Genomic DNA, 15012 nt, shown 5'->3' on the forward strand with positions numbered 1-15012 from the left:
TTTAATGTAGTATGTGTGTGTGTGTATAATTTTTTTCTAGAGACATTTCAGTTGGCAATAAAATAGGCTAAAGCAACTAAGTCTTCTGATCTATTTAACCAATTGAAGCTGCATTATCAAGTCACTTCAAAAGTGGTTGCAATTAAAGGGTGACTGTAATATGAACATAGTTTTTAGTACTGTAATATTTTGTTGAAGAGATTTTTATTACTCTAGCCCCAACAGTATGCTGGGTACAGAGAGATCCCCATTTTCTTCATTCAAGTAATTATAGTTTCTCTGAACTTGGAAATCTGCAGTGGAAATGTATTTGTGAAAACAAGTGGGACATCACAAGAACTTGATATTTCAGTGATCCAACAATAAAAGACAGATTTATTACATAATAAAAATCTTTTTGTTTAATATTGCAGCAATAGGAGGGATCCACATCAAATGCACAGGTCCTTTTGTTGAAACATGTTCACTAAACAGAATTGGAGCAATAAGTAGAGCATAGAGTATGCTGAGGGGGTACAGAGTATTGGGGGGCAAGCCCACAGGTACTGCTTTTCTAGAGAGGCTGCTGAAAATGAGGAGTTCACGATGAAAGCACAGAATATCTGCTGGATCACCATTTCCTTCTTATAAATGAGAACTAGTCCAGGCTGCCTGCACACTTTCAACTTCCTTCTGCAGCATTAAACTCGGCTACTTTTTCCACCATCAGCACCTATGAAATCGCATTAAAACTCAGACATTGATTTTATGCAATTAATTTATTTCCAAGAATCTAAATGCCCAGAATGAAATGTGCTCAAAAAAAGAAAAATAGGAATTACTCAACCTTTGATCAACCCAGTGTGTAAAGTAACAATTAAAGAGAATGGAAAAACAAAATATACAAGCACCATAAATTAAGGATATTTAGGCCATCAAATGCTGTGAAATTGACCTTCATTTGAAAAACAAAAAACAAGATTATTGTCTATAGAAATATATTCCAAACTTGAGCGATTAGAAAGGACCTTATTAACTGTGTGATTGTGGTCTCCCCATGCTCATGTCACACATAGTTGTATATTATTTACTTCATCTGTTATAAACGCAACTGAGACTGACATTTTTGTCCACCTCCCATTGAAAATGCAATAATGTTTAGCTAGATATTTCTAGAAACAGCTTTTGTATACACACCAAACCAACAGTAATTCCATAGCTCTGTCCGAGAACATGGGCTCCAGATTTAGCCATCTTCTCCAGATTTAGCTAACTTTTCCAGAATTAACTTCTGTAAGTTATGTCAGTGACACTCTTGACCATAATTTGTTTATGTTTTTAAGAATGTGCTTTTGCCCACATGCCCTACTCAGTCCTCCCACTCAGAGCAAATGTGGGGCTAACACATTTTAGATGAGGATACCAATGACTTTGGGACTTTCTGATGGATAATATAGATTCCACTTGAGCTTGTAATTTCTCTTCAAAGGTATGCAATGAGGCTGAAGAACTTTGCAAGCCCCTTGGCTTCAGATGGGGACAAAAAACTGGCAGTATTATGGTAAGTCTCATGGAGGCCAAGAGAAAATAGCAGAAATTTTGCAGAATAATTTGAAAACTCCAGATCAACTTTAAGCTACTTAGCCCAGATCATTATTCTTGTTTGCCATTAAACTATTAAAGGATAACTAATGGATTTCTTCAGTCGCTGACTAAACATTTACTCTCCTAATTTATACCCTTATCAAGATGGAATTTTAATGCTTACCCCTTCTTTTTTAGTTTTTTAATACTTAAGTTTCTCAGTAACTGTAAGAAGGTTATGAATCAGCATTTTTTTTTACAGTTTGCTGGTTATGGCATTACATAATCTTTTCCTCATCACTACAGCTACAGATGTTTATCACTTCTCTACTTGCGGATGTTTAAACTGAAGAAGGACCATGCTATGAAGTACTCCAGATCCCTGATGGAATATTTTAAGGTAATCCTTATTTTGTATAATTTATAGGTGTTGGGTGATCATTAATAAGACTTGGCAAGTATGTTATTAATTATCAAGGTTGTTGCTGTCAAAGGCTAAACTTCCCTTATCCCAATAGGCCATGGCCCTCCCACCTCTCCTTTGGGACTCAGCAGAGAGCTTATGTTTTATTTTATTCCAGGGAGAGAAGGTACAACAATAGTGCAATACCCCAATTATTCTCTGGACTAACCAAATGGCCCTTAGCAACTTCCCAGTTGCAGTCAGGGGGATGATGTCTTCTGCCCTACCCTGCATGGTGGACCCACCATGAGACACAGTTTGTGGCTGTGACTGTGATGAGTCTTTTGTTAAATAAGAAGCTAATTCAGAAATTTCTCAACCCCTGTGCCCATTGGCCATGAGGAGTCTTGAAGTACAGTGGTTGAAGTAAAATACAATTGATTACTTTGGTTACCAACACAAACAATAAATAAATAAATAAATAAATAAATAAATAAATCTACCATCTAGGGAGCTGAGATGTTTAATTTGCAAGGAAAGTAAAAAAGATATATCAACCTCAATATGCAATGCCAAAATTTTGGAATAAGCCTGGATGAAAACTGCAATTAGTAGCCTGGCCATTCTACCAGAAATAACTGGCATGTGCATCAGTGGAGCTTGTGCTGCTTCTGCCCGCCCCCCCAAAAAAACTGGTCATAATGTAAAATTGAGGAGGCTCAGGACTCCTATTGGGCTGGTATCAAAAGAGAATATCTATCTATCTATCTATCTATCTATCTATCATCTATCTATCTATTATCTATCTATCTATCTATCTATCTAATCTGTCATCTGATAAGTACATGGGAACATTTGGCTAAATTGCACCAAAGCAGTTGTTTGAAATTGAAATGAGTTAAATTATGACCTTACATCAATCATCCAAACCCAGTGAGTGGCAGAGCACAGCTAGCTATGTGATAACACTGACTGGGTTGGGGAAAAGAGCAAGTTCACTAGCTGTTATGTGGTGTATCCATAATGCCATAAAGCTAGTGCTTATGCAAGTGGACAGGTTCAAATACAACAACTGCCCATCCCATCATATGTCTACAGTCTCAACCTATGTTCTAGAAAGGTGGTTCTTAAACTTGAGTGGGCATCCCAATCCCCTAGAGGGCTCACAAAACAAGAGTACTGGGTACCATCCCCCAAAGTGTCTGATACTTTGTCTGAGATCGGGCCTGAGAATTGGAATTTTAACAAGTTCCCAGGTAATACTGATGGTGCAGATCTTATGATCACACTTTGAGAGCCAATGTTCTAATATCTGTCCTCTTCAGCCTGTCCTGTAGCTTTCAGGACATTGCAAAATACCAAACAGATGTTTAATAACTTACGCCTCTGTCAGAGCATTGAGCTTCTTTGAGATTAAAAGTTGGAGTTTGCAGAACGTAACTTAGATGTGGATCTCTGAGCTCCAGAGAAATGGTGCATTCTCACTGAGCTCTTAAAAGTGCTGCCTCTTTCTCTAGCACCCCATTTGCAAAGGGGGCTGGGCATAAACCCAAGAGGCAGAAGAGGAGCATAACCTGGGCCATGAGGCCTGAGCGGCAGGCCTGAGTCAGGCTCAATGCCACAAATATTCTGGCCCTGTGCTACTTGGGCTCCAACCTGGTGAAGTCATTATAATGAGCCAGGTCATTGTCCTATTGTGGTGATGCTGAGTATCATGTTTCCCTGTACTCTACAAGTGTTTGGCCACAAAAATATAGCAGACCCATTCTTTAACCCAGCCCAGATCTATCAGATGAAAATAGAATATTGAGCATTCCATTGCAATGCAGCCCTGGACCAACTACATTGCTAAATAATGAAAACTGTCAGTCACGAGGATTTGCATGTAAAGATAGCAAATCAGGTCAATTCACACACAGAACAAAACAACAACAACAACAAAGAAAAAAAACACAAACCACTGCTTGGTCTTAACACATTCTTGGTATATCAGAAATCACATCCCACCTTGAATCCCAGGGGAAATGTTTGCAATTGGAGCTAAAAGTGAAAAGCTTTCCTGTACTCTGAAGAGCTTGTTTTGCAGAATAAATTTCAGATGAAGATAATTAAACCACTTCTTGGAGAACTGAGTCTGATTTCACTGGGCCTTTTAGTATATAAGATCTTTCATCAAGTGACTTTCATGGTCCTGATTGGAGGCCACTAATTATCCTAACCAGCTATTTTCATCTAGTGTTTGTTGGTTGTGGTGTGCTGACATGCACATATATCCTAGCTCTGCTAACAAAACAAGAGGCATCCTGAAATGCTGCAATCAATATTAATGTACTCTAAATCACACTTCCATCTGTTTGTGAATTAATAAAACACAAATAGATGTCCTTATTTCCCTCTCTTTCTCTCTTTTTTAGCAAAATGCTTCAAAAGTCACTCAGATACCATCTTCATGGGTAGGCAATGGAAAGTAAGTATCTTATGAAAATTCCTTTTTCAGAAAATCAATGATGTAATAGACCCCAAATATTTTGTATTGACAACTCAGAATCAAAGGTCAATTTTGAGAATATGGTAATTTTTGTACACACAAAATTCTAGTCAGATTTTAGCTAATTCCAAAACAGAAAAGTTTAACATGATCTGATTAAAAATTTCTTTAACTATTTGATCTTTAAGCTACATTATAGCCTTAAAAATGTCTGTTAATGAGATGGCAAGCACCAAGCCATTTCAGGGAGGCAGGGTAAAAGTTAACTTTAACGTAGTGATTTTTCAATAATTCACTCAGTAAGGAAAAACCAATGAAATATTTATTGATATAAGGTAAGTGCTGTTTAATAAAATCAAATGCATAATAGTGCTAAAAATGTGAAGGCACTTAGCTAGTCAATTATCTGAGCCTTCATGATGATTTTTATATTAATACTAAAATACCCTGACCTAAAATATAAATGCATCTACTATAATGCTGATTTAAGGCTCAGTGAACTCATCCACTCTAGTGGCCATATTTAGAGCTCTATGTGCTTGGGGCAGCTCAGTCTTCCAGCAGTAGGGTGGGTGTCTGGAAATCTGTTGACCAGGTCCTGATGCTGCTCTTATATTCCAAGGTAAGCTAAGTGAACCCCTTCCTTTCTAAGGGTTTGTTTATCCATCTCTAAAATAAAAGGGTTGGGCCTGATGACTTCCTGGCCCATCTGAAGAGCTATTCTTTCCAAGAGAGATACTTTGAGTCTTAGTTCTGGCTCAGACATGAATTGGCTATGTGTTTGCGCTTACTTGCTTGAGCATTAAATTATACTCTGATGCCAATACCACCTTCACCACCCCAAGTTAGTAGTGAGAAGGGAAAATAGGTGACTGTGGATACAAACATTTATAAAGAGCTGATTTTTTTTATTTCCTTCATTTCAAAAGTCTTGCATCTCTAACCAAAACACTTTCTTTGAGAGTAAAATAGTCTCCTCTGCCACTTTATAAGTATATACAAAGCACACTCCCAAAGCAGTGGGATGTTGAATTCTAAGATCATAAAGACTTTCAGAGTGTGGGAACAGAGCTTTTAAAAACTATACATTAACTCAATTACTGTATTGAAAGGCAGTACCATTTAAATTGTTGAATTAGGTCTTACTCTCATATTGACAAACAAAAACGAAAGAACACTTCTCTGCAAGTTCAGAAAATAAAAATAGCATTGAAAGGCTGAATATTTTCTCTGAGCACAGAGTAAATCAAGAGCAAGTTTGGGTAAGCAGCCATTAAGGATCACTGAGAATATACATATAAAATCTGAAATGAAATAACTCAAAAATATCCTAAGCTCGTGAAGTCATATTAACAACCTCATGAAATCATTTTTAAGCAGCTCCTATCTGAAGAAATCATGCTCCTTTTGGTAGGCCACAGAGCTAATGCATTAGGGAACTCAAAACAATCATCCAAAGGTAGTATCCTGTCTATTCAACAAACACCTCAGGTGCATTTCCTTTTGAGGGGCTGAGGACCCAGCTGAATTCAATGTGATCCCTGCACTCCAGAAGTGCACAGTCCCGTAAAAGGCGGTGACAGGTGTGAACAAATTTCTTTGGAAGCCCAAGAAAAAGAGAGCTCGAGCCTCTTTGGTTAAGGAGGGCTTCTTATCTGCAAGAAAAGACTAATTTCCCTAGTGAATGAGGATAGCTGGCCCCACACAGGACCTCTTATAGCACCTTCCAGAAGCAGCACCCCTGACTTTGAGGGCTATAGGGGAAGGAAGAACAATAAATCAGTTGGAAGAAGAAAAATCATCTTGGTGTAGAGGAGAGGTTAGCAAAGTTTTTCTGTAAAAAGCCAAATTGTACTTATTTTGGGATTTGCCAGCCAAGTGGGAAAACTGAGGCTATTATATAGAAAGAATATAAAAGAAAAAATAAATTTCTGAAAAAATTTACTGATGAAATTAAAAATATAATAACAATTAAGTACAACTTTTATAATACAAGTCTCCTAAGGATAAGAATGGAATTTAAGAAAAAAAATATTAACTTAATTGAGATTCAAAGTTAGCGTTTCCCTTACATCAAATTGATTGCAAGTATTCATCTTTTCCAACCATTTTTAGCTCACAGGCCATGCAGAAACAGATAGTAGGTCAGATTTTCCAACCCCTGATGTAAAGTCATGGAAGCCATGTTGTGGACAGTTTAAAGAGCTGGGCAACAATTTCAAAAGTCACATAGAATAAAAAAGAGAGCTAGGAATGTTATGGCATTGTGAGAGAAGGAGGCCATTTGAGGCCTTAAAGGAGCTGTTTCAGTAGACAGGTGGCTGTGAGTGCGGCATTGAAAGGGTTAGAAGAGAATGGATATGTCTACTTGCTTGAGACATTGTCCAGTAAAAGGATTTTGAGGAGTCTGGTGCTCACTGGAGGAAACATCCACATTAAACAAAACTTGGGAGGGCTATGCCTGTGTGAACATGAGTGAGATACCTATGAGCCTGAGAGAGCAATGGAAATAAGCCAATATGGATACAAGGGTGAAGGTAGAGGTGGACAGCCTTATCAAGTGAAATCTTTTGTACAGTGAAGGGTAAGACTTTTAAGTAACATGGTGAAATGGAAGGAAAGTGGACTTTGAGAAAAACAGATGTGCTTCTTAAAAATTTTTTAATTACAGTTTATTTTCAATATTATTTTATATTAGTTTCAGGTGTCCAGCATAGTTGTTAGACCAGCCGTGGGCAAACTACGGCCCGCGGGCCGGATACGGCCCGTTTGAAATGAATAAAACTAAAAAAAAAAAAAGACCGTACCCTTTTATGTAATGATGTTTACTTTGAATTTATATTAGTTCACACAAACACTCCATCCATGCTTTTGTTCCGGCCCTCCGGTCCAGTTTAAGAACCCATTGTGGCCCTCGAGTCAAAAAGTTTGCCCACCACTGGGTTAGACAATCATATACTTTACAAAGTATTACCCCGATATTTCCAGTAACCACTTGGCACCATACATAGTTATTACAATATCATTGACTATATTTCCTATGTTGTACTTTATTTCCCGGTGACTATTTTGTTAATTCTGATATGTACTTCTTAATCCTTTCATCTTTTTTCACCCAATCCACCAAATGCCCTCCCCCTTGGGCATCATTCAAAACAGATTTGCTTTCAAATTTTGGCTCTTTGACTTATTCTCTGTGTGGTCCTCAGAAAGGAGATGCACTTCTCTATGCCATTTTATCATCTGTTAAACAGTGGTGGCAGAAACTCACATATAGAGTTGTCTTGAAACTTAGAGATACTATTAGTAAAGCCCAGAGCACCATGCTTGCTACATAGTACCTTTAAGAAATGGTGGCTGCTTCCATTTTTGTTGTCATCGTTACCCTTTTTAGTTGGAAATCATGAGCAATCTTGCTTTTAGAACTCCCACAGCTCTTGATTTGTTACCATAGGTTGCTAGAAATTAATGGATTCCCCTATCCTATTAGATTATTAGGGCTCATTTACTCTTTTATTCACCAAACATTGGGTGCTGACTATACATGAGATATCTGCCAGACCCTTTAAATATTCTTTATCCTTGTGCTATATGTATTCATCTGCTCTCCTCAGGGCACCTGATATGTAGTGAATATTAAATAAGGAATAGAGGGATAGCTGGAAGGCAATTTGTTCATTTACTTAACTGGTATTAATTAAGTACATAATATGTGCACCAGGCATTTTTCTACATAGCACTGGATAATTAGAAATAGACAAAAATTCCTGTCCTTGTCAAAGTTACATCCTGTTGGAGGAAAGACAGTAAAAAATATGCAGTATGCTAGATGATGATTAATGTCAGCGAGAAAATAGAAACAAGGAAGGGGATAGAAAGGGCTTCTGGGATGGGTCAAGGAGCAGTAGGACAATTTTTAATAAGGATGTTAAAGGAGAACAATGGGAGAGTGAACCCTGCAGATACCTAAGGGAAGTGCATTTAAGCAGAGGAACTGCAACCACCTCTTAAGTGGGGAAATGCCTACTGAGTCCAAGTAACAGCAAGGGGGTAAGCGTAGCTGAGAGAGGATGGTGGCTTGGACCAGGGTGCTAGTTGTGGAAGTGGTGAGAAGCATGTGCTTGTTTGGGCATACTCATTTGTACATGCTATGGATGTATGAAGAAAGGGACAAGATCTACAAACAGACCTACAGAAAGAAAATAGGATGAGGAATGCCAAGCAGTGGGGAGAGCCAAGTTGAAATTGGAGTCATACCAAGATGAGTGCTGTATCAGCCATCTTTTAGCCAGAGTCATGATTTCTCAGGCACATTATTATTTTTCATTTCATTATTACAATGGGATGTACAGACATGCTCATGAGGGAGTCAGCTCATGGAACTTCATGTGAGACCAGTAATGATTGAAAGCAAACCAATGCCCTAGCTCTGCTCAACTCCACTACTCATTACTTCAAAGAAAGGAAGTAGGAAGTGGAAGGCAAAGAATGCCCCTCAATAACACTTCCATATTTATAAACTAAAAAGGCGTTTTCAAGATGTACAAGGTCAGCAGAGGTGATTTGTTTCCCCTTCTAACTTCTGGACATGATTGGAAATCATTGAATCCAACCTTTTCTTCCAGTAGACAAAAGGCTCCACAAAGGAAAGAGATGTACTCAGGAGAATACAGCAATTCATAACAGAACTGGGGCTAGGATTCAGGTCTCCTGGGATTCCAGTACTTTCCAAGGACATATGGTTCCCTTTCACCATTTGTGACACCTGACAGCTTTGAAATTTTCTCTAGAAATTACAAACGAGGATATATTCCATTCTTGCCTTAAATTGACATTTAAGAGTTAATGACCAACACTGGGGGGAAAGGCTAGACAATAGCATTTGTAACCTGCCATGACAAAAAAATCCAGAATTCTCTGCTTTTTTGTGTATGTTATTAGCTGACCATTCGGTGCCTAGGTCCCTTAGCTTGGACCTCTCCCCACCACACCCCTCTGTTGAGAATAAATCTGTATATCAAAAAGTATCAAAACATCTCATAAATTATAAACAGAGCAGAAAAACCTTCACACTCTCTTACATCAGACAAGTGCAGAACAGGTAAGGATCCACTTTCCCCCTATTAGAACATACCAGAAGATATAATCTGTTTGCAGAAATGGACCAAAGCTCTCACGTGGCTATAGGTACAGCCTGCATGAGTCTTCAGGCAAGTATATCAGTTTGAATTACTTCTAGATTGAGTCAGCAGCACTTTGGCATTTTGGTACCTTGTGATTGCCATTCCCCCCAGATCCTTTCTATATGTGCCTCTCTGGGTGCATATCAGTTCTATGAGCAGGGTTAGCTCTGAGTAACACAGTCACTTTGGAAATCTAGAGTTGCCAACAGCAGTGGCTGGTAAAGGAGAGAGGGGATGAGACAGGGATCCTTGATGGTGTGTGTGTGGGGGGGCAGTGTTTGGAGGAATGAGGAGGAGGTTCCTTCAAATAGGTAGACTTAGGGAGTCCCAATCACAGCTTACCCCCATTTGTTTTACTCACCCACTCAAATGTTCAATCAAAATTAAGTGCTGCATTTGACTGGGCAGTCTTTCACAGTCTGGATGAATGAGTATAGGAAGCGCAGCTGTGAACATGGACCTTGCTCATGGGCACAGGAAGGCACCCATGCCTTTGGGACTATCCCAAGGAAGTCTGCAGCAGGGCAATCTAATGTCAGCCCCCCTCCCCCATGCTATATGCAGCCAACAGGTAACTCCATGTTGCTAACATTAAATAATAAAAATTGTCTCCAAATATTGGTAATATCCAAAGTAGGAATGCCAAAGACTTCTCTTTATAAACCAGCATACAGGTGAATAGGCAGCAATTAACAGCCATCCTTGTAGTGGTCTTAAAAAATCCTAAAGAGATGTTCAGAACCTTACTTTTTTCAGCTTCCCTAATACTGCTCCTTGGCAGACTTTTTAAAATTTCTCATTGTAGTGACTGCATTTGTAACAACCAGTCATTGTGGTTTCCACAAAACACTTTGATAATAGACCAATATTGTTTTCTAAATGCCAATAGCCATTGTGGCAGCAGGTAGAGAAATCATCATAGCTCTCAGCTTTTTCTTTCTCTAAAACATCACACCAGTTATATATATTCAAAGTAAGAAATACGTTTTTGGGTAGAATTAATGCCAGAGAAATATTTACCAGCTCTTTCTATATTTAAAAATGAATGTAGCAATGCACATGGAGTCATCAATAGTTGTTAAAGGCAGTGTGACTTCACTATTTAACATTAGAAAAGGAGAAGGGCTCATGCTACAGCCTGGCACTGTAGCCCTGTGTGGGTTGGTCAGATGAGGAAGGAATGGGGAGATAATGAGCTTTTTCTATGTTAGAGCATCTGGAGAAACTTACTGTGTTGGCAAAAACTATAGGATGTCATTTGATAAGAGTCAGTGGAATGTGAAAACAAGTTCCACTCTACTTGGGCTTCATATATGTTCACCATGCTAAACCTCACTATGGCAAATGGTGTTCTGAGAAGGTTCCTGTGTGATAAGGGAGGTCTAGACCCCGTTGTCACTCTTCTCAACTAGACTAACAAAACCTGTCTATTCCCATTCCCCAGGAACACTCCATCTCCAATGTGTCTCAACAATGTCTCTCCCATCGATGCAATGGGGAATTATAACAATGGCCCAGTCATCATACCCCAGCGCATTCACCATATGGCTGCCAGCCATGTCAACATCACTAGCAATGTGTTACGGGGCTATGAACACTGGGACATGGCCGACAAACTGACAAGAGAGAATAAAGGTATGCTCATCTGCTCTACCTATTATTCACAGACCATGGTGAAATCAACTGTGCTTTGAAGGGCTTGAATTTTCCTGGTGGCCTTATCTTTCGGTCTCTGATTTTCAGGGCTTAGATAAAGAAGAGTGGGTTACCTCTGTGCTGACACAGTGACCAATATTTTTTAGAAAGTGAAAAAGTCTTGGATTTAAGTATCTTTTAAAGCTTAAACTAATCTGAACTGTGATGTGTTGGCAAATGACTATTTCAGATTTTCACTCAATGGTAAGGATCAACACAGAGAATCAGGCAAAAAAAATAGAATGATTTTCCTATTTATTATGATCCTGTTGGCTTTTGTTATCAACTTTAATCTTTCTGGGGGACTGAGGGGGAGGTAAGGTTGACCTGAGGCTTTCTACCTTCATTATAACCAGTAGCTCCAGTGAGTACATGATAATGTAGCTTGAATTTAGAAGCAAGGGCCAAAGTTCAGCTAGTATTTTTAACACACTTATAGCTAAAGGTTCTGTTCATGGTAACACATGAGTTTTCTACAAAACAAATGCAAGGAAGATCCTACTATACCAGAAGGTGAGTAAGTGAACTTTGGTGATTCATGCTGCCATCTATGACCTAGCTGTCACATCGGTTCACAATGAAGCCTCACTATGTTAGTGAATGTGGAAAGTAAAAATAAACAGCACTTTTGCCCTGGCCATTCATTTGACTTTGCTGATTTTGGCTCAGGAACCATAGACAGCCCAACACCAGTCAAGATGGGGATAGATGTGGGCTTTTTGGAATCAGACTGCAAAGAGGTGACTAGCAATTTGGAGTAGTAGAACTGTCTGGTCAGGAATAAGGAGGCATTAGTATCCTGCATGGTCCAATAGCTGCTGCTCATGTATGATGTGGTGCAAGCTTCATGGAGTGTACTTGGGTGCTACTAGGTCTCCAGCAGTGCAGTGAGTGATAGCGTTTTCCTGTATTCAGCTAGATTCAGATGGAAGTTATCTTGAGTTTGACTCCAAAGGACTTACTGGACTTCCTAGCCAATTTTTCTCCCAAGCCCCAGAGTCCTCAGAGCTCAGGTAGCTATCCTTTCATTTCTACTCTGGCCCTAGGGTTCTGGTCTGCATTTCTTCTGTCTGAAAAGCTGCTGCTCTAATCTCTGGGGCTGTACTCTCCAGTGTCTGATTATGAAATGAGGTTCAGCCTACCCAGCCCTCCTCCATGCTGCATCTTCACTGCTATTGCTGAATATGTGCACAAACAGTTCTAGTAGAGTAGGAAGGTTGCAGATTTTGAAGCCTGATCATTTATGCATGCCTGGTCATGCACTGGCTAGGGTACCTCAGGCAAGTTATTTAAATCTGTGAGCTACTTCCCAGATTCCATTTCTATAAAGGGAATAATAATAAGATGATGATGATGATGAAAATACCCAGAAGATGATACAGATGTTTTGAATGAAATAATGTGTAAAACAACTAGCATAAAATATCAGATTCAAGTTAGAAATCCTACAAATATTAATCATCTTTTCTTACTCTATATTATTATATATCTATATAATTCAAAGATTCTGTAGCTATCAAAGTATATTCCATAATTTGCGACTTTAACCCTCAATTCAGCTATATACATTAACTTCTGGTACTATTTACAAATATTGGTTACATGTGTTTGTGTAGCAATTTCTAAATGCTAGTAACTGCACTATTTGCTTTATAATTTGTTGACCCTTTTATCCCCATGTCATAGATTAAGAAACTGAGACTCTGAGGTTAAGAGACTTACCCATGATATCACAGTTCTTAATGTTGGGAACATGAATTGAATCTACTGTTCAATTCCAGAGTCTGAACTCTTAACTGATAGACTAGACTGCCCATCTAGAGATCAATATTAATAATGGGTCCTCAGAGACCTTTGTGAGCTCCTGCCTTTAGTTACTTGAGTAGTGAATAATTCTTAACATGTTTACTATTCTAGGTGAAAACCCAAAGCCAACTGGTCCAGACAACCAGGCCTAGCCAAGGGTTCTAGAATTGCAAGCAAAGGCACAAGCATCTTAAAACTTGGCTAGTCTATCTGCCTCCAACACTTTCTTATTTTGTATAAGTAACTGGAGGACAGTTCAATATTTATGGATTTCCTTCATAATTACATCCATTTTAAAAATACATTAGGGTAATTTCTTTATTTTTATTTGTTCTATCACCATTTATCCCCTCTGTGCCCTCTTCAATATACACTCCCCCCACCCCCACAATCACCACACCATTGTTTAGTGGGCTGGGGAGAATACCTGTTTGGAATCTTCTCTTTGTAGCCTTGAATTTCACACACTTGTCATTTCTAAACTGCTTACAGCTGGGGATTCTTCCCACATCTGTCTTGTCCACACAGAGATAGGGAAACTGAGGCACTTTTCTTTGGATTGGTACTCTGCATCCCACTAGAGACAACTGTGTACTTTCATCTTTTTCTACCCAATTGTGTAATTGGTGAGGTTGGCTCTCTCAGTGGAAAGTCTCTATTTCTGTCCCATGCCTACCCACCCATGCAGCTGCAGATGACTTATTTCAGAAGATTCTAATGCTAAAATTGATCAATGGGGCTGATTCTACTCTCTGGCCTTTGGTCTAGAAGCCCTGTACCCTACCTCCTCCCCAGCTGCTTGCTAGAAGCAGTTATTAAAATGATGACCTGGATATCTAGTTAAGAATACCCATGGGAAATCCAGGTTCACATGCTGCTCACATTCATTCAACAATGACTAGGCCCTTTAACATGTCCTTTAATATTGTATTACATAATAAAATATTTTAGATGCTAATAATAATTTACTCCTTTATCAGCAGAAATTACTTTTATTGTATAGTGTGGGTTAAAAAATATCACATAATCAATGAAGTTGATACCTAGAAAAGGAGCCCACATGCTACACATAACATGAGGAATAAATTCGCTGTTTAGTGAAATACCATCTGCTGGAAAATCAAGCACATACGACCTATGCATGGGAATTGTTTTTCAAGAAGGCAAGAGAGCATCCTGACCACTTTACAGTAGTCTCCAGCCTCCCCCCAAATACCTCACCCCTAACCAGCACAGGTGTGATTTCCTCATGGCTGAAGCTGCTTTCCTGTGGGAAGCTAACAAAGGGGATGCAGAGAGCCCTCTCCTAACCAAGATCAACGCAGTGTGAGACAAATCAATTTAGACGTGGAAAGGGGACACCTAGCTAGTTTCCAGACATAGTATAGTCTTTCCCACAACCCCTACCCCCACCTGCACCCCAAAGCAGAAATTCTAATACTCTGTTTACATTGGTTAGCATTACCATCCATCACTCTACCTCTACCAGTGTTTCCCTTTCTCCCAGTCAACTGGAGGAAAATCAGCTGGGAATTCTTACTATCAGTGTCCTGGGGGTAGGGAGAGTTGTTATGTAACACATACTTGAAGGTCATTTTCCTTCCCTGAAGCAATAACCCTTACAAAATGAGATGCCTCCTGCACGTTTATTTGGTCTTAGAAGCTGATGGCTACAATTGCTGTCCAGGTTCACTGGCTATGTCTACATCATGCCAAGAAAATTCAGTAAACTCAGTTTATTTTGACAAAAATGAAAAGATAATATTTTCCATTCAATACCACATACAATGACAAACAGCTTGCTGTCATATAGACCATGGCTCTCTACCATTTTGTGTATAAGGATCCCTTTCTAAATATAAATTTATAATAAA

At 39.0% G+C, this 15012-nt stretch overlaps 1 protein-coding gene across 4 annotated transcripts in view; it reads left to right on the top strand.

Annotated features, from left to right (window-relative positions):
* Positions 1-15012, top strand: part of AFF2 (AF4/FMR2 family, member 2) — a 598244-nt gene that overhangs the window by 582064 nt on the left and 1168 nt on the right. For all 4 annotated transcript variants that reach the window (XM_014544018.1, XM_014544019.1, XM_005871569.2 and 1 more), the window contains 4 exons: positions 1469-1540; positions 1870-1963; positions 4381-4433; positions 11082-11272. In XM_014544018.1, the coding sequence (XP_014399504.1) occupies positions 1469-1540; positions 1870-1963; positions 4381-4433; positions 11082-11272 (410 nt within the window). The remainder of the gene's footprint in view (positions 1-1468; positions 1541-1869; positions 1964-4380; positions 4434-11081; positions 11273-15012) is intronic.

Source organism: Myotis brandtii, unplaced genomic scaffold (assembly GCF_000412655.1).
Source record: "Myotis brandtii unplaced genomic scaffold, ASM41265v1 scaffold345, whole genome shotgun sequence".
Classification (NCBI taxonomy): Eukaryota; Metazoa; Chordata; class Mammalia; order Chiroptera; family Vespertilionidae; genus Myotis; species Myotis brandtii.